The sequence below is a fragment of the Lontra canadensis genome, unplaced genomic scaffold (genome assembly GCF_010015895.1).
Source record: "Lontra canadensis isolate GAN:19392208 unplaced genomic scaffold, GSC_riverotter_1.0 scaffold22, whole genome shotgun sequence".
Taxonomy (NCBI): Eukaryota; Metazoa; Chordata; class Mammalia; order Carnivora; family Mustelidae; genus Lontra; species Lontra canadensis.
The window spans coordinates 15,166,794-15,193,396 of NW_022631016.1; the positions used below are offsets into that span (position 1 = coordinate 15,166,794).

The 26,603-nt window shown below is 36.4% G+C and overlaps 1 protein-coding gene across 4 annotated transcripts in view; it reads right to left on the bottom strand.

Moving 5' to 3' along the window:
* Positions 1 to 26,603, bottom strand: part of CDH18 (cadherin 18) — a 970,896-nt gene that overhangs the window by 45,580 nt on the left and 898,713 nt on the right. For all 4 annotated transcript variants that reach the window (XM_032861903.1, XM_032861902.1, XM_032861905.1 and 1 more), the window contains one exon: positions 22,483 to 22,619. In XM_032861903.1, the coding sequence (XP_032717794.1) occupies positions 22,483 to 22,619 (137 nt within the window). The remainder of the gene's footprint in view (positions 1 to 22,482; positions 22,620 to 26,603) is intronic.

The following is a 26,603-nucleotide window of genomic DNA, read 5'->3' on the forward strand; positions in this document are numbered from 1 at the left end:
ACTGAATATTCCAACCTTAGGATCAGAAAACAAAAGGCAGGGAAAGAGCCTGTAGCAATTCTCTTGGTAATCATATTAAAGCTTACAGTCAGTGCAATTAGAGAAAGAAATAAATTTTATGCCAATTGCAAGTTAGAAACAAATCTATATTTCTTCAGAGGGCATCATCCCTGCAGAAAAGATTAAATAATCTACAAAAGGCTGCTACCGCTACTGTGAGAGTTACCAATATTGTAGGCAACTTGTACCAATGCATACTTACAGTAACATCTATTTCTACAACAATAAAAATAAACATTTAAATAAATATCATATTTATATAACATGAAAAAAATGAAACCAAATAAAATATGTTCCATACGTGTATGCTGAAACCTACAAATACTACTAAGATAAATCTAAAATGCCTAATTAAGTGGAGACATATATTATGTTCATAGATAAAAGACTTAATATTTTTGAGACATCCATTCTCCCAAACATGAACTGTAGATTAATTGCAATACCAATAAAAAATTCTAACTGATATTGTTGAAGAATCTGACAAGCTGATTCTAAAATTTATCTGAAAATGTCCTAAATTAGTCTGAACAATTTTGATAAAAGAATGATGTTGAACTTAATTTTAAGTGTTAGTAAGTATCCACAATAATCAAGACAATGGTATTAGCATAAGACTCTGTGTGTGTGTGTATGTGTGTGTGTGTGCATGTATAGTGTTATATAATATATGCTTATATGATTAATGCTATATACAAAAAGAGAGAGTCCGGGGCACCTGGGTGGCTCAGTGGGTTAAAGCCTCTGCCTTCGGCTCAGGTCATGATCCCAGGGTCCTGGGATCGAGCCCCGCATCGGGCTCTCTGCTCAGTGGGGAGCCTGCTTCTTCCTCTCTCTCTGCCTGCCTCTCTGCCTACTTGCGATCTCTGTCAAATAAATAAATAAAATCTTAAAAAAAAAAAAAAAAGAGAGAGTCCAGAAATTAATCAAAACAAAAATGGTCAAGTGTTAATGGACAAAGTTGCCATGATTAATTACTAAATGGAGAAATAGCATTTTTAACAAATAATGGATTCACTGGAAATTAAAATGTGAAGTACATAAAACTTGAATTTTAACATAAATAAAATATCCCTCAAAGTAAAGCATAGGCCAAATTATAAAACCTTGAATTTTAACATATAAGAACAGATAGGGTAAATCTTTTGCTACCTTGTATTTAGTAAAGAACTCCCTAAAATATGTTCAGATTCATATACAAGATACTAAAACATCCTTTCTGGAACCATTAAATTCTTATAATTTCAAGTAACACAAATGCTGAGACTTTAGGACAGCTAATAAAATTGTAGAAATTTTAGAACAAGCATATTTTAGAGTGGAAATTGTCTGCATAAGATGAAATATATTAAGAGAGCTTTAACTCAAACACACATACTAATTTCTAGGTCAATCATTGATTATAATTACATATTAAAAATATGTTAAACATGCCTGCCTCTCTGCCTACTTGTGATCTCTGTCAAAATAGAATCTTTAAAAAGAAGAAGAAGAAGAAGAAGAAGAAGAAGAAGAAGAAGAAGAAGAAGAAGGGAAAAGGGGCACCTGGGTGGCTCAGTGGGTTAAAGCCTCTGCCTTCGGCTTGGGTCATAGTCCCAGAGTCCTGGGATCGAGCCCTGCATCAGGCTCACTGCTCACCAGGGACTCTGCTTCCTCCTCTCTCTCTGCCTGCCTTTCTGCCTACTTGTGATCTCTCTCTCTATCAAAATAAAATCTTTAAAAAAATACTTTATTAAAAAAACATATATATGTTAAACATCCTTTTTGAAAAACATTTGAGAATACTTCTAAGAATATATTATATGCTCTTGGTATGTGTACCCAAGTTACATAAATGGAGAAGTTTTTCATATTTACAATAGGAAACATGTGCAAGACATGTTGAATCAGCAATATTAATAATATATGAAGCTATAACAACTGAAATATATTGGGATTTTCAAGCATGAAATAAAATAGATTTATTTTCTCATCATAGTGAAAATGAAAGAAAAAACAAACTACAGCTGTATTTCTTTTTTTTTTTTTTAAGGTTTTATTTATTTATTTGACAGAGAGAGCGAGATCACAAGTTAAGGAGAGAGGCAGGCAGAGAGAGAGAGGGAAGCAGGCTCCCACTGATCAGAGAGCCTGATGAGGGCCTTGATCCCAGGACCCCGAGATCATGACCTGAGCTGAAGGCAGAGGCTTAACCCACTGAGCCAACCAGGCGTCTGCAGCTGTATTTCTTTACCTGAATGAATCTTAAAAACACAGCATTGAGAAAAAAACGACAGAAAGTGCATATAACATTAACCCACCTATACATAATTTCCATGAGCCAAAGCTATAGTATATACAAAAATATAGATATATAAATGTCCAAAATGTATTTGGTAAAGCTATAAAGAGAAGAAAGGGACAAATAATACTAAATTCAATATTGATAAGCTCTGGTTGGAATAAAGAAAGATGTAATAGTGAGGTGTATTTACTTATTTATTTATTTAGGATTTTTATTTATTTATTTGAGAGTGATTGAGAGGGAGCACCATAGGGATGGGAAAACAGAGAGGGAGGGCGACAGAAAGAATCTCCAGCAGACTCCATGCTGAGATCTCACTACCCTGAGGTTCATGACACGAGCAGAAACCAAGAGTCAGCTTAACCAACTGAGCCACCCACTCACTCCTAGTGAGGTATAGTTATAGCTTATTTTTTTGAGGTGATGTCTCTTAAATTGGTGTTCATTTTATTATTTGGACTGACCAAATGCTTAAGATATCAATATAATGTACATATATTATAACCTAATTAGAAAACATTTGGTACAATTACTTCAGTTTATCCCATACGCATGTCTACATAACATACACAGGCCTCATATATGGATACACAACTTCATTCATTATATCAAGTCATGGTCCAATTTCCAGCTACACACAAATTTCACTGTTTTATTTATCAGTGTCATCCTTAATGGGTTGCACAATTTGTATCTTCATAAAATTTTCTCTATTCTGAAGTCATAGTAATGTTATCCACATTTCTTTTAAGATTTAATGTTCATCTTCTACTGCTGGAATTACTTATTCTGCATAGTTGTAAGGTACATAAATAAGTTTACTTTCTTTGCAGAGCCAGATAACATAGCTCTGTCTTCACCTGTTTGTTGAGATGTCCATCTGTTCTCCCTTCTGACTTCCAAACAACTCTGTATTGTAGCAATTTGACTGTATGGTTCTCAGAAAACATATCTTGCATCAACAAATTTTTTTTAAATTGCTATGTGGTTTAGTAAGTCATTAATGTCGATATATTTTGCTTTGTATGCTTGAAAATGATATGTCTTCATTTGAATAGGCAATGGTATGCCTATTCATTAGGGGCCCTGGGTGGTTCAGTCGGTTGACACCTGAATCTTTATTTTGTCTCAGATCATGGTCTCAGGTCTCTGGATGGAGCCCTATGTTGGGCTCCACGCTCAGCATGGTATCTGCTCCAGGATTCTCCCTCTCCCTCTGCCCTTTCTCCTGCTCACACTCTCTAAAATAAATAGAAAAAAAAAATCTTTGAAAATGTTATGTATTCTTTAAATGTATTCACTATATATTAAAATATAGAATATATATATAGTCAAATATATATATTTGTATTTGACAGATATTAAGTATCAAGTGTTTTTATTTTGTTCTATGAAACACTTTTGTCATTACTGACTTTTTTGGTCTTTTTCATAAAGCATTTCTGAGAGAGATGTATTAGCAGTTTCTTCCAAGATTATGTTTTATTTTGAAGATAGTTTATTAGGTTCATATAAGTTTCAAATGATTACATCACTCTCGTGACATATACTACATGTCAATATGACACGACCTTTGTATTATGATAGCATTTTGTTTTAAAATATATTCTGTCTTTTATTAACCATTTTTGCCTGATTTCTTTCAGTTAAAATTAAATTATTATTCTTTTATTTTAAAACTTTCTATATCTTTATACTCCGTATGTACCTATTACAAGTAGCATGTAGTATGAGATGATTTTATTTTTCCTTACTTTGCTTCAGTATGGTAACTTTTTTTTTTTAAATAGGAGAGTTTATTGCAATTATACTATTTGAGTTATTAGTTTATATTTTTGCCACTTCATTGTGTGCTTCCAATTTGTCTTAATATTTTTTTATTACTTCTAATATTATTTTCCAGTACTTTGTTTAAGGCTTTATCCTTGTTATGTCTTCTAATTTTAAATCTATATACTAAATTTATTTTCTTTTCTTAACCCAGAAATATTAACATGCTTAGGTATCTCTGGAACATCTTTACTCTCTTTCTATACATTGTAATAACTTGTAAGTGCTTTAATTTGGATCAAGTTTCTCAAATTTATGCCCATAAGTGATGAGGATGAGGATGATGATGATGATGATGATGATACTTGTGGGTTTGATAATCTGTCAAATTTGATATTTTGTTATTACAAAGAAAGGTGTCCTCGTGTGTACCACTTTCTCATTATTCCTTATTGAAGCTTATATCATCTTTTCCTGATAAATTTCTTATTTTTTATTAAATTATTTAACAACAATGTATTTTCTCAATTTTGGTTGTTTGAAAGTTTTTCTGTATCACATATTTTATGTTTCTGTTGTTACAAAATTACTGAGGCCAACATGATCTAAAATGATTTGTAAGAAGTGTCAAATTTCTGACGGTAAAGTTTTCACATTTTCATTCCCTTTACTCAGAAATAAAGGAAAAACAGAAGATATGTATTACCTTTATCCTTTGTTTGGCAGTGTCTATATGTGTGTCTATCTTGAGTCATTCATTGTAAGTATCATGTTTTGGAATCTTAATTTATTTGGGGATATCATATCTTAACAGTACAGGAAACAACAGATGTTAGAGGGCATGTGTAGAAAAGGGAACACTCTTACACTGTTGTGGAAGGCAAACTGGTGCAGCCTATTTTGGAAAACAATATGGAGGTTCCTTAAAAGGTGAAAAATAGAACTACCCTATGACCCAGCAATTGCGCTCCTAGGTAGTCACCCAAAGAATAAAAAAATACTTTTCCAAAGGAATACATGCACCTTGATGCTTATAGTAGCATTATCAGAAATAGCCAAGTTATGGAAAGAGCTCAAATATCCATCAACTTCTATATGGATAAGGAAGATGTAGGGTGTGTGTGTGTGTGTTTACAATGGAATATTACTCAGCCATCAAAAAGAATGAAATCTTGCCATTTGCAATGATGTGGATGGAACTAGAGTGTATTATGCTAAGCAAAATAAGTCAGCCAGAAAAAGACAAATGCCATATGATTTCATTCATATGTCGAATTTAAGTAAGAAAACAGATGAACACAGAGGAAAAAAGAGAGAGGGAAGCAGACCAAGAAATAACTCTTAACTATAGAAAACAAACTAATGGTTACCAGAAGTGAGGTGAGTGGGGGGGATGGGCTAAATATGTGATGGGTATTAAGTAGGGCACTTGTGATGAGCACTGGTTATTGTATAAAAGTAATGAATCACTAAATTCTATTACTTAAATAATATTTGCATTGTATGCAATGAACTGGACCTTAAATAAAAACTTGGAAGAAGAAGTACATGGTACTACTTATTTAAAAAGGAACATTTTGGTAGTTGTCTGGATAATAGATTAAAAGAAGCTAGGGTTAAATGCAAAGACTATTTTGGAAGCTACTGCAGCATTCCAGCTGAAGGGGTGGTGGTTATTTGGACAGGAATGGGAGTGATGGTGTTATGAAGTAGTTGACTTATGGATATTTTTTAAAGTACAGCTAATAGAGCTTTCTGAGAAAAAATGAGCATGAGAGAAAAGGGGGAGCCAAATATGACACTGAGTGATCTTCAGAAGCCATGTGGAATATAGCCATCATTATTGAGATAGATGATGCCTCTGGAGAAGTAGATTTAGAGAGAAATTAGATTTTGAGGAAACTATTTACATACAGCATTTTCAGTTTGAGAACTCTGAGAAGAGATTTTGGAGTGGCTAATATGGAATTCGGGGGAAAAGTGGATGCATATGTAAATTTGAGAGTCATCTACATGTAGATGTTGTGGAAACTCATTAGATTGAATGAGATCATGTGGGCAATAACTCCAGATAGTCTAAGGTTTGGAAATCAGGACGCCCCACTATTCAATGAATGGAGAGATGAGGAGGAACTAAGAAGCACCCTAAAACAGAAGAGCCAATGAAGGAAGAAGAGTGTCTAGAGAAGGAGGAAAGAATTAGGCTTCATATTTTGGAATATGGAGGACAAGTATAATTTTGGTGAAGTAATAAAGACAAGTATTTGAGGAGTTTTTGTTTTTTTTTTTTTTACAGATTTTATTTATTTATTTGACAGATAGAGAGAAAGCACAAGTAAACAGAACTGCAGGCCGAGGGTGAGGGAGAAGCAGGCTCCCAGCTGAGCAAGGAGCCTGATGTGGGACTCAATCCCAGCATCCTGGGATCAGGACCTGAGCCAAAAAGACAGATGCCTGGAGGGGAGGAGTCAAGATGGCGGAGAAGTAGCAGGCTGAGACTACATCAGATAGCAGGAAATCAGCTACATAGCTTATCTAAAGATTGCAAACACCTACAAATCCAACGGGAGATTGAAGAGAAAAAGAACACCAATTCTAGAAACAGAAAATCAACCACTTTCTGAAAGGTAGGACTGGCGGAGAAGTGAATCCAAAGCTACGGGAAGATAGACCACGGGGGGAGGGGCCGGCTCCCGGCAAGCGGCGGAGCAACGGAGCACAAAATCAGGACTTTTAAAAGTCTGTTCCACTGAGGGACATCACCCCAGAGGCTAAACCAGGGTGAAGCCCACGTGGGGTCAGCGTGGCCTCAGGTCCCGCAGGGTCACAGAAGGATCGGGGTGTCTGAGTGTCGCAGAGCTTACAGGTATTAGAACGGGGAAGCCGGCTACAGAGACAGAGCCGAGGAGTGAGCTCTCAGCTCGAGGTTACCTTGAACCGGTCACAGGCTCGGTGAGCTCGGAGCGCGGCCAGAGGCCAGGGAGACGGGAGTAATTGGGCGCTATTCTCTGAGGGCACACTGAGGAGTAGGGCCCTGAGCTCTTGGTTCCTCTGGGCCGGAGACGGGGAGGCGGCCATTCTCATTCCTGTCCTCCAGAACTCTACCGAAAGCGCTCAGGGAACAAAAGCTCCTGAAAGCAAACCTGAGCGGATTACTCAGCCCGGCCCCTGGTAAGGGCGGTGCAACTCCACCGGGGGCAAAGACACTTGAGAATCACTACAACAGGCCCCACCCCTAGAAGAAAAACAAGAAATCCAGCCAGGACCAAGTTCACCTACCAAGGAGTGCAGGTTCAATACCAAGGAGAGCAGCTGAATTCCAGAGGAGGAGAAAGCAAAGCACGGAACTCATGGCTTTCTCCCCATGATTCTTTAGTCTTCCAGTTAATTTAATTTTTTTTTCCAATTTTTTTTCTTCTTCTGCTAATTTTTTTTTAACTTTTACCCTTTTCATTTTTAACATTTTTTAACTAGTTTATCTAATATATATATATATGTATATATATATATATATATATATACATATATATATATATATTTCTTTTTATATTTTTTCTTTATTCGTTTTCTTTTTTAATTCTTTTTTTTTCTGAACCTCTTTTTATCCCCTTTCTCCCCCCTACGATTTGGGATCTCTTCTGATTTGGTTAAAACATATTTTCCTGGGGTCTTTGCCACCCTTTTACTATTTTATTTGCTTCTTCATATACTCTTATCTGGACAAAATGACAAGGCAGAAAAATTCACCACACACACAAAAAAAAAAAAAAAAAAAAAAGAACAAGAGGCAGTACCGAAGGCTAGGGGCCTAATCAATACAGACATTGGTAATATGTCAGATCTAGAGTTCCAAATGATTCTCAAGGTTCTAGCCGGGCTAGAAAAAGGCATGGAAAATATTAGAGAAATGCTCTCGGGAGATATAAAAGCCCTTTCTGGAGAAATAAAAGAACTAAAATCTAACCAAGTTGAAATTTAAAAAGCTATTAATGAGGTGTAATAAAAAATGGAGGTTCTCACTGCTAGGATAAATGAGGCAGAAGAAAGAATTAGTGATATAGAAGACCAAATGACAGAGAATAAAGAAGCCGAGCAAAAGAGGGACAAATAGAAACTGGACATGTGGGGAGAATTCGAGAGATAAGTGACACCATAAGATGAAACAACATTAGAATAATTGGGATTCCAGAAGAAGAAGAAAGAGAGAAGGGAGCAGAAAGTATATTGGAGAGAATTATTGGAGAGAATTTCCCCAATATGGCAAAGGGAACAAGCATCAAAATCCAGGAGGTGCAGAGAACCCCCCTCAAAATCAATAAGAATAGGTCCACACCCTGTCACCTAATAAAAAAATTTACAAACTTAGTGACAAAGAGAAAATCCTAAAGGCAGCCCAGGAAAAGAAGTCTGTCACATACAATGGTAAAAATATTAGATTGTCAACAGACTTATCCACAGAGACCTGGCAGGCCAGAAAGAGCTGGCATGATATAGTCAGAGCACTAAATGAGAAAAACATGCAGCCAAGAATACTATATCCAGCTAGGTTATCATTGAAAATAGAAGGAGAGATTAAAAGCTTCCAGGACAAACAAAAACTGAAAGAATTTGCAAACACCAAACAAGCTCTACAGGAAATATTGAAAGGGGTCCTCTAAGCAAAGAGAGACCCTAAAAGTAGTAGATCAGAAAGGAACAAAGACAATATACAGGAACACTCACCTTACAGGCAATACAATGGCACTCAATTCATATCTCTCAATAGTTACCCTGAATGTTAATGGGCTAAATGCCCCAATCAAAAGACACAGGATATCAGAATGGATAAAACAAAACAAAACCTATCTATATGTTGCCTACTAGAAACTCATTTTAAACCCGAAGACAACTCCAGATTTAAAGTGAGGGGGTGGAAAACAATGTACCATGCTAACGGACATCAGAAGAAAGCTGGGGTGGCAATCCTTATATCAGATCAATTAGATTTTAAGCCAAAGACTATAATAAGAGATGAGGAACGACACTATATCATACTCAAAGGATTTGTCCAACAAGAAGATCTAACAGTTTTAAATAACTATGTTCCTAACGTGGGAGCAGCCAACTATATAAACCAATTAATAACAAAATCAAAGAAACACATCAACAATAATACAATAATCGTAGGGGACTTTAACACTCCCCTCACTGAAATGGACAGATCATCCAAGCAGAAAATCAACAAGGAAACAAAGGCCTTAAATGACACACTGGACCAGATTGACATCACAGGTATATTCACAACATTTCATCCTAAACAGCAGAATACACATTCTTCACTAGTGCACATGGAACATTCTCCAGAATAGATCACATCCTGGGTCCTAAATCAGGTCTCAACCAGTATCAAAAGATTGGGATCATTCCCTGCATATTTTCAGACCACAATGTTCTAAAGCTAGAACTCAATCACAAGAGGAAATTTGGAAAGAACCCAAATACATGGAGACTAAACAGCATCCTTCTAAAGAATGAATGGGTCAACCAGGAAATTAAAGAAGAATTGAAAAAATTCATGGAAACAAATGATAATGAAAACACAACGGTTCAAAATCTGTGGGACATAGCAAAGGCAGTCCTGAGAGGAAAATATATAGCAGTACAAGCCTTTCTCAAAAAACAAGAAAGGACTCAAGTACCCAACCTAACCCTACACCTAAAGGAGCTGGAGGAAGAACAAGAAAAAAACCCTAAACCCAGCAGGAGAAGAGAAATCATAAAGATCAGAGCAGAAATCAATGAAATAGAAACCAAAAAAACAATAGAGTAAATCAATGAAACTAGGAGCTGGTTCTTTGAAAGAATTAGTAAGATTGATAAACCCCTGGCCAGACTTATCAAAAAGAAAAGAGAAAGGACCCAAATAAATAAAATCATGAATGAAAGAGGAGAGATCACAACTAACACCAAAGAATACAGACAATTATAAGAACATACTATGAGCAACTCTACGCCAACAAATTTGACAATCTGGAAGAAATGGATGCATTCCTAGAGACATATAAACTACCACAACTGAACAAGGAAGAAATAGAAAAACTGAACAGACCCATAACCAGTAAGGAGATTGAAACAGTCATCAAAAATCTCCAAACAAACTAAAGTCCAGGGCCAGATGGGTTCCCAGGGGAATTCTACCAAACATTTAAGGAAGAACTAATTCCTATTCTCCTGAAACTGTTCCAAAAATAGAAATGGAAGGAAAACTTCCAAACTCATTTTATGAAGCCAGCATCACCTTGATCCCAAAACCAGACAAGGATCCCATCAAAAAAGAGAACTACAGACCAATATCCTTGATGAACACAGATGTGAAATTTCCCACCAAAATACTAGCCAATAGGATTCAACAGTACATTAAAAGGATTATTCACCACGACCAAGTGGGATTTATTCCAGGGCTGCAACGTTGGTTCAACATCCACAAAACAATCAATGTGATACAATACATTAATAAAAGAAAGAACAAGAACCATATGATACTCTCAATAGATGCTGAAAAAGCATTGGACTAAATATAGCATCCCTTCCTGATCAAAACTCTTCAAAGTGTAGGGATAGAGGGCACATACCTCAATATTATCAAAGCCATCTATGAAAAACCCACCGCAAATATCATTCTTGATGGAGAAAAACTGAAAGCTTTTCTGCTAAGGTCAGGAATGCGGCAGGGATGTCCATTATCACCACTGCTATTCAACATAGTACTAGAAGTCCTAGCCTCAGCAATCAGACAACAAAAAGAAATTAAAGGCATCCAAATCAGCAGAGAAGTCAAACTATCACTCTTCTCAGATGATATGATAGTATATGTGGAAAACCCAAAAGACTCCACTCCAAAACTGCTAGAACTTGTAGAGGAATTCAGTAAAGTATCAGGATATAAAATCAATGCACAGAAATCACCAACAACAAGACAGAAGAAAGAGAAATTAAGGAGTCAATCCCATTTACAATTGCACCCAAAACTATAAGATACCTAGGAATAAACCTAACCAAAGAGACTAAGAATCTATACTCAGAAAACTATAAAGTACTCATGAAAGAAATTGAGGAAGACACAAAGAAATGGAAAAATGTTCCATGCTCCTGGATTGGAAGAACAAATATTGTAAAAATGTCTATGCTACCTAAAGCAATCTACACATTTAAAGCAATTCCTATCAAAATCCCATCCATTTTTTTCAAAGAAATGGAACAAATAATCCTAAAATTTATATGGAACCAGAAAAGACCTCGAATAGCCAAAGGAATATTGAAAAAGAAAGCCAAAGTTGATGGCATCACAATTCTGGACTTCAAGCTCTATTACAAAGCTGTCATCATCAAGACAACATGGTACTGGCACTAAAACAGACACAGATCAATGGAACAGAATAGAGAGCCCAGAAATAGACCCTCAACTCTATGGTCAACTAATCTTCGACAAAGCAGGAAAGAATGTCCAATGGAAAAAAGACAGCTTCTTCAATAAATGTTGTTGGGAAAATTGGACAGCCACATGCAGAAAAATGAAATTGGACCATTTCCTTACACCACACATGAAAATAGACTCAAAATGGATGAAGGAGTTCAATGTGAGAAAGGAATCCATCAAAATCCTTGAGGAGAACACAGACAGCAACCTCTTCGACCTCAGCCGCAGCAACTTCTTCCAAGGAACATCGCCAAAGGCAAGGGAAGCAAGGGCAAAAGTGAACTATTGGGATTTTATCAAGATCAAAAGCTTTTGCACAGCAAAGGAAACAGTTAACAAATCCAAAAGACAACTAACAGAATGGGAGAAGATATTTGCAACTGACATATCAGATAAAGGGCTAGTGTCCAGAATCTATAAAGAACTTCGCAAACTCAACACCCAAAGAACAAATAATCCAATCAAGAAATGGGCAGAAGACATGAACAGACATTTCTGCAAAGAAGACATTCAGATGGCCAACAGACACATGAAAAAGTGCTCCACATCACTCGGCATCAGGGAAATACAAATCAAAACCACAATGAGATACCACCTTACACCAGTCAGAATGGCTAAAATGAACAAGTCAGGAAATGACAGATGCTGGCGAGGATGCGGAGAAAGGGGAACCCTCCTACACTGTTGGTGGGAATGCAAGCTGGTGCAACCACTCTGGAAAAACAGCATGGAGGTTCCTCAAAATGTTGAAAATTGAACTACCCTATGACCCAGCAATTGCACTACTGGGTATTTACCCTAAAGATACAAATGTAGTGATCCGAAGGGGCACGTGCACCCGAATGTTTATAGCAGCAATGTCTACAATAGCCAAACTATGGAAAGAACCTAGATGTCCATCAACAGATAAATGGATAAAGAAGATGTGGTATATATACACAATGGAATACTATGCAGCCATCAAAAGAAATTAAATCTTGCCACTTGTGACGATGTGGATGGAACTAGAGGGTATCATGCTTAACAAAATAAGTCAGTTGGAGGAAGACAACTATCGTATGATCTCCCTGATATGAGGAAGTGGAGCTGCAACATGGGGGGTTAAGGGGGTAGGAGAAGAATAAATGAAACAAGATGGGATTGGGAGGGAGACAAATCATAATTGCCTCTTAATCTCACAAAACAAACAGAGGGTTGCTGGGGGGAGGGGGGTTGGGAGAGGGGGGTTGGGTTATGGACATTGGGGAGGGTATGTGCTATGAAGTGTGTAAACCTGGCGATTCACAGACCTGTACCCCTGGGGATAAAAATATATTTTTATATAAAAAAAAAAAAGGCAGATGCCTAACAGACTGAGCCACTCAGGTGCCCTGAGAGTGAAATTTAAAGACCATGGAGACAGAGAGAGCATGGTGTGAATATAGGCAACTCTTTCAAGAGGTTTATCAGGAAAGGGAATGGGATAATGAAGTTGTAACTGGAAGATTCTCGGTTTTTGTTTGCTTGAGTACATTTTATTTTCAGATAGAATTAAAGCCTATTTTTGAGGACACAGGAATTACAAAGGGGGGGGGAAATGAAGAGATAGGAGAGGAATTAATTGACAGTTCTGTGACTGAGTGAACAAGAAAGGTGAGGCTTTAGGATCTGCATGGAGTGGTGGGCATAAACATGGTAGGGAGACCTCATTCACAGAAGGAAGCCAGAGATTTATGGAAACTAATGTCCACAGTATTAGCAAGGCTGCTAGATCTGATGACAGGAAACTATGGAAACCCCTTTCTGATTGTTCTTTTTGATAAACATTAGAGAAGCAAGATGACCTAACATATGTAAGGAAATTGGAAAAGATATTGGGAATTTGAGGAGCCAGGAAAACTATAAAAGAAATATCTAGCAATGCTGCATATAATTGTTTCAGTTATTCAAGTTCCTTATGTATGAAATAATTTGTTCTAACTGTTCCAGAATTTGATACTGAAATTGGGATAGCACAATTTTTACAAACCCTTAACGTATCGGCATATTATATAAAAAGCATCAAAAATTAGAACGTAGTATATATCATAATTACCTTACCCACATTCTCCCCATGGGTAGAACTCAAAAGAGGTTTGAATAGCTTTGAATGGAATTGGCCTGCAGGTAAAGATAAGAAATAAGCCTTGATGGTCCTGAGCCAACGTGAATCACCCTATACATTTTGCCATCATTTACCTACTATGGTCACATATTGTGTATTAAATACAATTTTTAAAAACAGTGAATGGAGATTAGTTCAGGCCTAATTGGAGATATATAGATATAGATATAGATAGATGATAGATATAGATATAGATATAGATAGATATAGATATATACGTGTGTGTGTGTGTGTGTGTGTGTGTATTTTAACATTTTGTTTATTTGCGAGAGACAGAGCAAGCGAGAGAGAGAGAGAGAGCACAAGTAGGGGGAGGGGCAGTAGGAGAGGGAGAAGCAGACTCTTGGCTGGGCAGGGGTCTGGAAGTGAGACTCCATCAACCCAGGGATCATGAAGTGAACTGAAGGCAAATGTTTAACCCACTGAGTCACCCAGATGCCCCTGGAGCAATATCTGTAATGAGTGTCTGAAGTGACAACCTCACCCTGGATTGTAAATGAGGATGAATGTAACCCAATTTCGGGTGCCATTCATTCTGTTACCATGTGGCAAGTAAGCACAGTCCTTGTTGCTTGTTACTACAATATAGCAATACTAAAGCAAAAGATGAAATAACAAGGAAGGCAGAAAACAAAAACTCACAGAGAAATAGAGATAGGGACATAATCAAGGTAACCCTGAAACCTAATTTGCCTGAGAACTTTACAGGTATGTGGACCAGTAAGTTTCTTTTAAATCTTAGAAAAGATTGAATTATATTTAGATATTTTATACTTACCTGTTACATGGCAATAGGTTACTAAAACACAGACATATACATTACAAATAAATACTCCATAAAAGTATTTAATTTCCATCATCTAAAGTTACAATTAGATTAATTTTGAAATTTATGGATACTAATCTTTGAGTATGCTTGCGATGTTGCATAAGAATTGAGAAAAAAACAAACAAGAAGTATTCAACAACTAAACAGCACTAAACATTGGTTTCTGGACTGAGTTATACATATAATTTGTTTAGAGAAGTGAAAAGGAGAGCTGAGGCAAGCATCGTACCAATGCAAAAAACAAGCAGTGTTGTTTAATTCATGAACTCTGGTAAGAGCCTAAAACTTTCAGATTCATTAGAAGTATCAATACAGTAGCAGCTCCCTGACTTTGGCTCCTTTGGAAATATGTCTATCAGGTAAGCAGTGAACACTGAGGGTCCCATTTTGATCAGGATAAGCTCTTACATATGGTGCACAGAACAAGGAGAAATAAAATATTTTAGGCAAAATGGGAAATATATATAATTTAGTGATCATTAACTGTGTAGTAAGTCATGAAGTTTTTGGGCAGTTAAGGTAGGTACAGAAATGAAGGACAAAAAGTGTTCATGTTTCTAACAGTTTGATGTGTCAGGAAATGTTCTTAGTATTTGTGAATACTAGGATAAAGATACACTAGACCTGATTTTTAGATCTGACATGTTCACAATCTAGTAGACAGGAAAAGCATTCCAATAAAATGTGATGTGCCATATTTAAACCTAACAAGTGATAAATGCTCAATTTAAGGCATGCATAAAGTTAGAATAAAGAGGGAGGAGCTGTAAAATTTGCCTGAGAGTTTGAGGAGGATTTCACAGATGTTGTGACATGTGAAATAGTTCTTAAAAGTAAACAGAGTTTTGTAAAGCAGCAAAGAATGAGCAGAGGACATTGAGAGATGAAAGGATTATACAATTATTCAAAGAACATGGCCTGTCTGAGTATCTGTGACTAAAAGTATGATATACATTTTTCTGAGAATTAAGCTGAGAACAGAGAAGGCCAAATTTTATAAAGAAAAATTCAGGACATATGTGTATACCTCTTGCCTTTGGTATTAGTACTAAATGGAGCTATGACATAAATTAAGTTGTGATTGGAAGTGATGTTTCTTAATAATAATTTGCTTTAGAATCTCTTAAGCCCATGGTTTTCAAGCTTTAACATTTATGAAAATCACCTAGGCAGCATGATAAAACCCTAGATACTATACTACAACAAGTTTTTCTAAATCAAGGTGTGCCCAGATATCTGGTCAGGCACTCTTCTGTGTGTTTCTGTGAGGGTTTTTTTGAATTAAATTAACATTTATTTATTTTTTTTAAAGATTTATTTATTTATTTATTTGACAGAGAGAGATCACAACTAGACAGAGAGGCAGGCAGAGAGAGAGAGAGAGGAAAGCAGGCTCCCCGCCGAGCAGAGAGCCCGATGCGGGACTCGATCCCAGGAACCTGAGATCATGACCTGAGCCGAAGGCAGCGGCTTAACCCACTGAGCCACCCAGGCACCCCTTAAATTAACATTTAAATTGGTGAACTAAATGGGCATCTGGCTGGCTCAGTTGGTAAAGCATGTGACTCTCAATCTTGGGGTCATGAGTTTGAGACCCATGTATGGTGCAGAGATCACTTAAAATAATAAATAAATAAATCATTTTAAAAAATTATAAATTGAAGCAGATTGTTCTTCACCATGTGAGTGGGCCTTATTCAATCAGTTGAAGATCTGACCAGAAAAAGACTGGCCCTCCCTTGAATAAGAGAAAATTGTTTTGCCTGATTGCCTTTGAATTAAGGTAGTGGCTCTTTCTGGTTTTGGCTTTTGAACTTGACTGGGATATTGGTTCTGCAGAGTTTTGACTTCCCAGCCTCCATAACATTATGAACCAATTTCTTAAAAAAAGAAAAAAAAATCTCTTTATTGGTTCTAAATCCTTCTAGATTTGAATCCTATTGGTTCTGTTTCTCTGTAGAACCCTGACTAATACAGGTATATTTGGAAACAGAATGCAGGCTAACCTTTCCTCACCCTTCATCTCAAGACTGAATCCGTTCATTATCCTGTCCATGAAACCTTCACTGATCCTCTTAGGGAGGAATTAACTACCATGATTTTATGTTTCTCTAGACCCTAAAAATGTTGTCACAATAATTATCCATAGTGCAATCATCCATTTACCTGGTCTTTGGCATGAGCCTCTTGAACTCCTCAAAAGTGAAACAGGGTCCTCAATATCCCTAGTGCCTAACATATGGCACAGCCTAGCAAATATCAATTATTAATACATTTTGAGTGAATTTATCAATGTGTAGTTTAGGATAGAAATGATAAATTATACCATACCAAAGTACTAGAAGGGTGACTAAGAAAGTAGAAAATAACAAGTGAAAAGAGAGTGATTAATACAGTCAAATGTCACGAAGAAATCAGGGAGAGATCAGAAATGAAAAATACTCATTGGATTTAGTGATTAGTAAATTATGACCATAAAGTCACCTTCTGAAAAGCAATGTGGATAATATTATACATTATCTTGACCTTAGGCATAAATAAGGAAATGGAGGGAGATGGTAGCTATTTACTCTGGAGAACTATATTAATAACTACTTATTGAGTGCCTAATAGTCCCACTATTGTACTAGTGAGTCATATAAAAGGAAAAGTGAGCCATAGCATACAATTCTGAAAGAATATTTGTTATCCAGTAAAAAGAATAAGCTTTCATTTCTCTCTCTCTCTCTCTCTTTTTTTTTTTTTTTTTAAGATATTTTAGGGTCATAGTAGGCAGAATTCTAAGGACAACAGAATAAGATTCCTGTCCCTTGGTTATTCAACAAAACATGAATCTAGATACTGCTGTGAAAATATTTTGTTAATGTAGTTAAAGTCCCAATTCCATTCACTTTAAAATACAGAGATTATCTGGGTGGGCCTGACCTAATCAGGTGGATACCTTTATTTTTCTTTTTTCTTTTTTACTTTTTTAGAGAAAGAGCATGCATGAGCAGGTGCAGGGTGGGGAGGGGCAGAGGGAGATGGAGAGAGAGAATCCTAAGCAGGCTCAATGGATATGGGGCTCAGTCCCTAAGGTCATGATCTGAGTGAAATCAAGAGGTGAATGCTTAACCAACTGAGCCACCCAGGCAGCCCAGGTAGATACATTTGAAAGCAAGACTTTCCAGCTGGTAACAGAAGAGAAAGTCAAAGAGATTCAAAACAGCAAAAGGACTTGACACACTATTGTTTGTTTGAAGGAGGTAAAAACCACATGAGGAGAAATGTAGGCAGCCTCTAGGAGGAGAAAGCTGCCCCAGCTGACAAGGGATGAAAATGGGGACTTCAAAACTAAACTTTAAAAAAAATTTTTTTATTAATTATTTTTACTAACATATAATGTATTATTCACCCCAGGGGTACAGGTCTGTGACTCATCAGGCTTACACATTTCACAACACTCACCGCAGCACATACCCTCCCCAGTGTCCATAACCCTACCACCCTCTCCACAACCCCCCTTCCCCCCAGCAACCCTCAGTTTGTTTTGTGAGATTAAGCGTCTCTTATGGTTTGTCTCCCTCCCAATTTCATCTTGTTTCATGTTTTCCTTCCCTACGCCCCCAAGTCCCCCACCCTGTCTCTCAAATTCATCATATCCGGGAGAGCATATGATAATTGTTTTTCTCTGATTGACTTATTTCGCTCAGTGTAACTACATCTAAAGGAAGTAGACTCAGGCAACAAGAAGAAGGCACATTAAAGCAGTTTCTTCCCCAGAGTCTCTAGGTAAGAGCCCAGCCCAGCTGACACAGGACTTCAGTCTTGCCAGACCTTAAGCAAGGAATCCAATTGAACCTACCTGAACCTCTGACCTACAGAAATCATGTGGTTATTTGTTACTCAAAACCAGAAATGTAAGAAATATCTAAATAGCTAAATTACAGATTACATGGAGGGAAGGCATTGCTATCTGTAACAAAAACATTTCAGGTATTTATTTTAAAAACTTTCTTCATCAAGAACTGTGATAGGGATAAGAATACACTTTTTACTTCTCTAATCAAAGGTAGTTTATTGAATTCATCTGATTCTTAGTGTCTTCATTAAAATTGTAGAAATAATCTTCTGCCACAGAATGAATTAATAATAAAATAAACCTCAATTAGTTAAAATATGTGACCCAAACCTGGATTCAATGAATATCAGCTTCCCTTAAGAGTCATATTAGGAAGAGCATAGATCTAGGAGCCAAAATATTTAGATTCATATTTTGTATGAGTCTCAATTTCCTTATCTATAAAATTAAAATAATACCTGTCCTCTCTATTTCAGAGATTTTTATTAGGATGATATTTCTGTAAAAGCACACAGTACAAAAACAAGATAGCAATCAGCTATGTTTACCGGTAACAGGGAAGGAGGAAGGATGTCATAGACCAGACACATGTTTTCAGCCTTTACCATATGATTGGGCAGCTGAATAGTCACTTGGACATAGAACCAAAGGATAAAAGAAAGCAGAGTCAAACACCATGTAGGGGTGCCTGGGTGGCTCCTTGGGAAAAGCCTCTACCTTTGACTCAGGTCATAATCTCAGGGTCCTAGGATAGAGCCCCTCATTGGGTTCTCTGCTCATCAGGGAGTCTGCTTCCCCCTCTCTCTCTGCCTGTCTCTCTGCCTAATTGTAATCTCTCTCTCTCTCTGTCAAATAAATAAATTAAAATCTTAAAACACCATGTAAATAAGAGCCGCACTGTATTTGTACATGTTCAGAGGCCCACACAGTTTTTTGATGATACCCCGTATTCTCACATTGGTCCCTTAGCATGTGGCCCATTTACTTGGAGGAAGGGTTTTTTTGTTTATTTGTTTTTCTGTATACAGAACTCCTCTGTTTTTTATTTTCTCTTAAACCCTGCTTCATTGCTTCATCTGCCCAGAAGGGGGCACCTTTCTCTTACTTGCACAACAGTCTAGGTAAGCCAAAAAAAGTTCTTTGAAATATTAACTTCTAAATGTCATTCCATAGAACACCAAGTTCCTCAGAAACTTACATTAAGAAGAGTTTTAAAAACCTGATTTCAATTCTGCAAAAGATAACGTCAAATGAATGAAGAAACAAGACATACTATGGGAGAAAATACTTGTAAAATACAAATCTAAAGGACTCTTTTCTAAAATATATAAAGAACTCTTAAAGTTTACTGATGAGAAAACAAAACCAAAATCAAGAGTGGGCCAAGGACCTTAACAGACACCTCATCAAAGAAGACATACAGATGGCAAATAAGTGTATGAAAAGATGTTCTATATATATGTGTCATCGGAGGAAAGCAAACTAAAGAGATGAGATAGCACTCTATACCACAGAGTCACCCAAATCTGGGGAACGCTAACAGCAGCAAAGGCTGAGGAGGATGTGGAGAAACAGGAACTCTCACTCATTGCTGGGGAGAATGCAAAATGCTATAGACCCTGGAAAACACTTTGTCAGTTTCTTACAAAGCTAAATATACCCTTACCGTTTGATTCACTAATTTCAGTCCTTGGTATTACCTGAAAGAACTGAAAACTTCCATCCATATAAAAGCCTACACATGAATGTTTTTGCTGCAGTAGTTTATTCATAATTGCCAAAACTTGGAAACAACCAAGATGTCCTTCAGTATGTATGCTATAAAAAGACATGAAAAATCTTTAAGTGTGCTTACTACTAATGGAAAAGGCCAATCTTAAAGGGTATACACTATGTAATTAAAACTAAATGACATTCCAGAAAAGGAAAAACTATTGTTTGAGTAAAAAAATCTGGTTACTAGACGTCAGGGTAAGTAGAGATGGATGAGCAGTACACATAGGGTTTTTAGTGCAGGGAAAATACTATGCATGATACTATAATAATGAAAACATACAACCATACTTTCATCTAAACACAGAACACCACAAAACTAACCTACAACCGTTGGGTGGTTATAACCTACAAACATTGGGTGATGATGATGTGTCAAAGGTGTGACAAGTACATCACTCGGGTGGAGGGTGTTGATAATGGAGGGTGGTGTAATGCACGTGTAGGTGTGGGGGCTATTTGGAAACTCTCTGTGCCTACTTCTTAATTTTACTGTAGACCTAAAATTGCTCTACAAAAAAAAAAAATAAATAATAAGGTCTTAAAAAAATCATTTATAAAAAATATCAAGTACATTTCCAAAACAGGATATATTAGTAAATACTTTGCTAGTGTGGCTGAATTTGAGATTAATGTTTACAAGCAACTGTACCTAGAAGGGCCCCCAGTGATGTTCAATAAGACACTTTTGCCAGGCAATCAGTGTATGAATGCACACTTCCTAAGCAAGTCTCCAGCATGGCTATAAAACCTTATCTACTGCTCATTCTTTCTACATACCTATTAATAATCAGTAATAGTAAAAATCATTATTTTTACATTATTTTTACTAATGTTTAATTGAGGTGTCCCTAAGGCTTTTTTATTTTTTTAAATTATCCTCTATATAATCCAGTACAATACGATCTACTATACTGCTTTACTTAATAGATAGGTATTAACCATTCCCCATATGCAGTACTAACAAAAAAATAAAAATAACTTATTAAGTATATATTTAAGATGTGATTTAAGTAAAAAGGAGCATTTCCTTTGGTGATCATTGCAAATAATATACTTTTCATTGTATATATGAACTCATGTATAGTCACAAATTAGTTTCTATTTGATGCAAATATTATTTGGACTAAGATGAGATTTAGAAGCAATCTAAAGTATGGTTTCTGGTTGAAATACCTCTGGAATTACATTTGAGCTTCTTTTAAAGTAAGTTTCTGTTTTTTTTTTTCTCACAAATACCATTTTCTCCAGGGATTCTTCCCTTCAGTCTTCTATACACAGAGCCTGTTCCCCAATAGTGCATAATCTTTTCTGAATCTTTTCAATGCTCTTCCCATTTCTTGGATATATTAACCTATTAATTCCTTTATTTTTTTAACTAATATTGAATCAGCACTTATCATTTGACAATCATTTAATTGTCATTAGGTGACAAAAAGCATGCAATTCTATTCCTAGTCTGGTTATTTTGAAAATGAAAATTAACCAGAATGATCATAAATGAACCCACTCATGTATTCTTTATAACAGTCATTTAAAAGTAATTAGTGTATGCTTATTTTCAAAGAGAATATTATGTTGAAAAAATTATCTAAATGGAAGCCACTTGAGCTAATTTTGCAGATGTAAAAACATAAAAATATAGGCAGGTTATAAAAGGCTAGAGTAGTCTAATTATTGATTGGTAACAGAGGACATTATGAAAGTGCATAAACTATAAGGAGTTGTCACCCCACACCCACTAGAATGATTATAATCAAAAGATATATAACAAATACTCGTAATCATACAGAGAACCTGGAACCCTCCACTGCTTTTACAAATGTAAAATGCAGCTACTTTGGAAACAGTCTGGCAGTTCATCAAATAATTAAATACAGAGTTTCTATATGACTGAGCTATCTCACTTCAGGGTATATACCCAGGAGAAATAAAAACATGTCTACAAAAAGCTTTCATATTAATGCTCACAGAATTTTTTTTTTTTTCATGGTAGGCAAGCAATGGGAAAAAAAAAAAAAACACAGAGCAAGCCTCACAATTATGAGGCAAACCAGATACTTTAGACTCAGGGATGGGGTTGAAGTGTTCTGTGATGTCAATTTTCCACCAGTATGCTGGGATTAAAGTAAAAAAAAAAAAAAAGATTTATTCATTGCATCTGACAATGAGTAACTGCATCTAATATGTTTTGTACACTCTGTGAGATGCTGGATGCCAGCGCCACAAATAAAAAGGGTGAGAGTCCCGCTCCCGAGAAAAAACTTGGTATAAATCTTTATGTACAAGTGACATTTTTTTTTTAAGGAGACATAAAGTAGTATACCATTTTCTGAGGCAGCCACTGTGATGTTGTACCATGGAGTTTCTTCTCTATCAAGGACCTTTGTAGTCCTAATGGTTCCAGTATTGGCATCAATGTTGAAACATCTTTCATCTTCAGCACTGTAGTCAATGAAGTACCTTGGGAAAAAAACAGATAACTCTTCTTTTCACTTGATTGTATAATGAAGAAAGTGAAACTAAGACAACAGCAATATTAAATCAGACATATTCAAATATTTAAATGTATATTTTTAGTTTCTATGTTTGCCTCCTAAGATTTGCTTGGCAACTTTATATTTGCATAGAACTGACATAAATTATTTTTATCTGTTAACTCCTAATTAATGTTTAATTAAATTACTAACTCAAATTTTAAAAAAATACCTTTTGAATTCCATGAATAGAACAGTAGGCGATAGGAACATTGGGATTAATAACTAAATATTAGTAGGACTCAGGGAAGTCTATAGTACTTTGGAAAAAAAAAAATGAAAATTCTCATTGCTATATGTGCAAAATTTTTAGGAAAATAGAAGATGTCAGAGATTAGTTTATCCTGGAATTTCATTATAGCTGAGATTTGAAGATAAATATAAAATAAAAACCAAAACATTTCAATTAATTACCATTGTATGTGCATCACCTTAGCCCCCTTGTTGAGAGAGAAAATGAGAAAACAACTAAATGAGAGGTAGGTTGCATTACTGGCCACAAATCATTTTCCCTCTCCAATTGCAGGGATTTCTCTTGCCAGATTTTGCCTCCAGCCCTCTTTAGCAAAGAGATGAGCCCTGAGTGTGTGTAGGTGTCAAACCACTAAACTGTACACCTGAAACTAATATCACTCTGTAAGTTAACTAGCTGGAATTAAAAAAAAAAAAAAAAAAAAACTTTTAAAAATCAGAATGAGATGAAAAGTGATTGAAAGTGATCATCATCATTGGAAATGATGGTGTCCTGTTCCATATTTGGGCCAAGGTTTCATAGGACTTTGCCTATTTTTTCTTATGCCCTGCCACTGATACAAAAAGAACATGCTGGAGCCAGAAGGAAGATGAGAGACACAAGGACAAAGTTGTCCCAGTTTAGGAATCCCATCCTAAAGGAGAGCTACCTAGGAAACTGAGCAGGTGCATGACGGAATGCACTGGAGTTAAGCAGAGCTGGCAAACAAAAGCCAGCCTAGTTTAGCTGATCTTCAACTAACTCAGACACATGCACTATGCTTATAAATTATTCATTTCTTTTCTTTCTTTCTTTAATTGCTTACTTCACTACCCCTAAGTTTTAGAGTTTTACATTATCCAACCGTTTATTAACATAAATATGAATTTAAAATATAGCAAACAATAACCATATGCTCTAGAAATGTTCCAAACTATTTCCAGAACTATTGAAGGAAGTGTTTCCTCCTTTCCTTAAATCTCTATTATTTCTCCCTTCTTCCTTAACCTCAGTGTAAGTAACATTTTATCTAGACCTGCAGAACAAAAATGAACTGATTAGGCACAAAGTACTAGGGGAAGAATATTTGAAATCCAGGAAACCAAAGTGAAAATATCCAAATTAAAGAAAGAGCTTGATTTGGTCTAGAAACCAATGTATGTTTCAATGTGGCTAGGCTAAAAGGATGTGGTATGCGGCCAGGGGTAGAACAAGCAATCCATGCAGCACATGCTAAAGAGTTCTTATCTTTTAAAAAAAAAAAAAAATGGGGGAATTTTTAAGCAAAGGAAATAACATACTTAATTATATCCTGGAAAAATCACAGTGGCTACTTTGGAGATTTTATTTATGTGTGAGAGAGAGAGAGAGCATGAGCAGGGATAGGGGCAGAGGGAGAGGGAGAGAGTCTCAAGCAGATGCCATGCTGAGCATGGAGGCTGATGTGGGCCTCAATATCATGACCTTAGATCATGACCTGAGCCAAAATCAAGAGCTGGACCCTTAACGAACTGAACCACCCTGGCATCTCTACCATGGCTACTTTGACTCTTAGATTGCAGAAAGTTAAAAGCAATTCAGAGAAGAAATGATGTCATCTTGAATAAAGGTGGGAAAAGGAAGAAAATGGACAGAACCATAAAAAAATAATGCTATCTATTGGATACAACCTATAGAACTTTTTATTGGAGTGGCATTAGTAAGGGGGGGGATTACAAAGGACTCCATTTTGGTGTGCTTTGTGTGTTTGTGTGTGTATGTGTCCTTGATCTATCATGTAATTGATAAGCCTGTTTACTGAGCTGGATAGAGGTAGAAGAAAAAAACAAATTTTCTCCCTTTGGGAGAAAAAAAAATGGGGAGAAATCAATGATTTTGACACACTATGCCTTAGAAGCCAATTAGATAAATGTGGAATAAAAAGCAGAGAACTGAAAATGGGTGGAGTTCAAGCTCAAGAACAGCGAATATGTATTTGAGATGCATCAGCCTAAATTTAAGGTTGTGTGGATAGCATGGCTTCATCTGGGAGAGAACTGGAAGAGAAAAGTGAAATATTGGGTACTACAGCACTCAACCCTTTGAGCCTAAAGCATGTCAGCATCGGTACAAGACCAGGTGGTAGAAAAGGGGAGGGAGATCCAAGGGAGGAGGCAACGTGGGAATGGGTGGCACAGAAGCCAAGAAAGGAGACTGTTTCAAGTGAACAATTATAGTAAATCCTATTAAGAGGCTGAGTGAGGTTAGTAAGGGTTGATTGGATTTGGGAAGATAGACAGCATTAGCTAACTTGAAAAGAATGGTTTCAATAAAATATAAATGTTTTTTGTTTTTATTTTTGTTTTTGTTTTTAAGAGTGGATTCAAGAGTATATTGAATGTGAATGTATGAAGCCCAAGAGTCCAGGAAACACAGTGCCATATCTCTCCTGGGTGCAATGTGTTAACAGAGTATGTAGAACATGGTGCTAAGGTGTGAAACGTTATAACAACCTGTAGATACACATGCACATGATAGAAGTTATTAATAACATCATGCAGGTCCAAACTGTAGAGCATCCAAGGAAATGCCATTCAGTGAAAAGAACACCTTAAAGGGCTAAAATATAACCCTTGCAACTGTGTGATCAAAACAAGAAACAACTCCAAAAAAAAAAAAAAACAAGAAACAGACCATTTTGCATAAATTGTTCTAATAATAACTATACGTTAATTGAAGAAAGCTGAACACAAAGAAGGAATTTAAACAGGAAGAGGCAGAGGTATAAAGCAAATCTGATTCAGAGAAAAGACAGGAGATCCAGACACTGCAGAGAAGTGGGAAAGAGCAATGTCATTGGGCTTTCCCAAAGTATTAAGTCCTGGTACCCTGAAACTGATTTTGACTTGAGTTCATATCACAAAAAATCCTTCTCATACTATCAGAGTCCTTGATGCTTCTCCCTCTGCCCCTCATCCCACCTGTCCTCTCAATCTCTATAATAAATAAATAAATAAATAAATAAAACCTTAAAAACAAAACAAAACAAAAATCAGAGGCAAGGGCAAAACTGTAAACAAAACAAGGCTTCAGAAGTGGTTTTGGTCAGTCTGGAAATACCAGCATTAAAGAGAGGTGTATTATAAATCATCTAAAAAGTACATAATTTAATAATTTTATGAGAGAGAAACAGTGAGATATCTTAGATCTGGCTGCAGAAGTGGGTGGTGATTTTCAGACCACGTTCTTGTATTGGCTACTAGACTAGCAAGAGCAAAAGAGAAAGAGAAGCTTCCTGTTGTAGCTTGTACATAAAATGCAGAAAGAATTTCTTTCCTTCAGCCATACGTTAATGCTCTATTCAACATGACTGCCCCTACACATACTGTTACACTTGAATAAGAAGAGCTTGCTTTATTTATTTACTTTCAGAATTTACTTATTTATTTGACAAAGATCACAAGCAGGCAGAGAGGCAGGCAGAGAGAGATGGGAGGAAGCAGGCTCCCCGCTGAGCAGAGACACCGCCCCCCCCCCCCATGCGGGACTCAATCCCAGGACACTGAGATCATGACCTGAGCCAAAGGCGGAGGCTTAACCCACTGAGCCACTCAGGCGCCCGAAGAGCTTACTTTAAAATAAAATATACTTAGGTGAGGAATGAAGATTGGTTTAATCATATCATCAACTAAGCCAGTG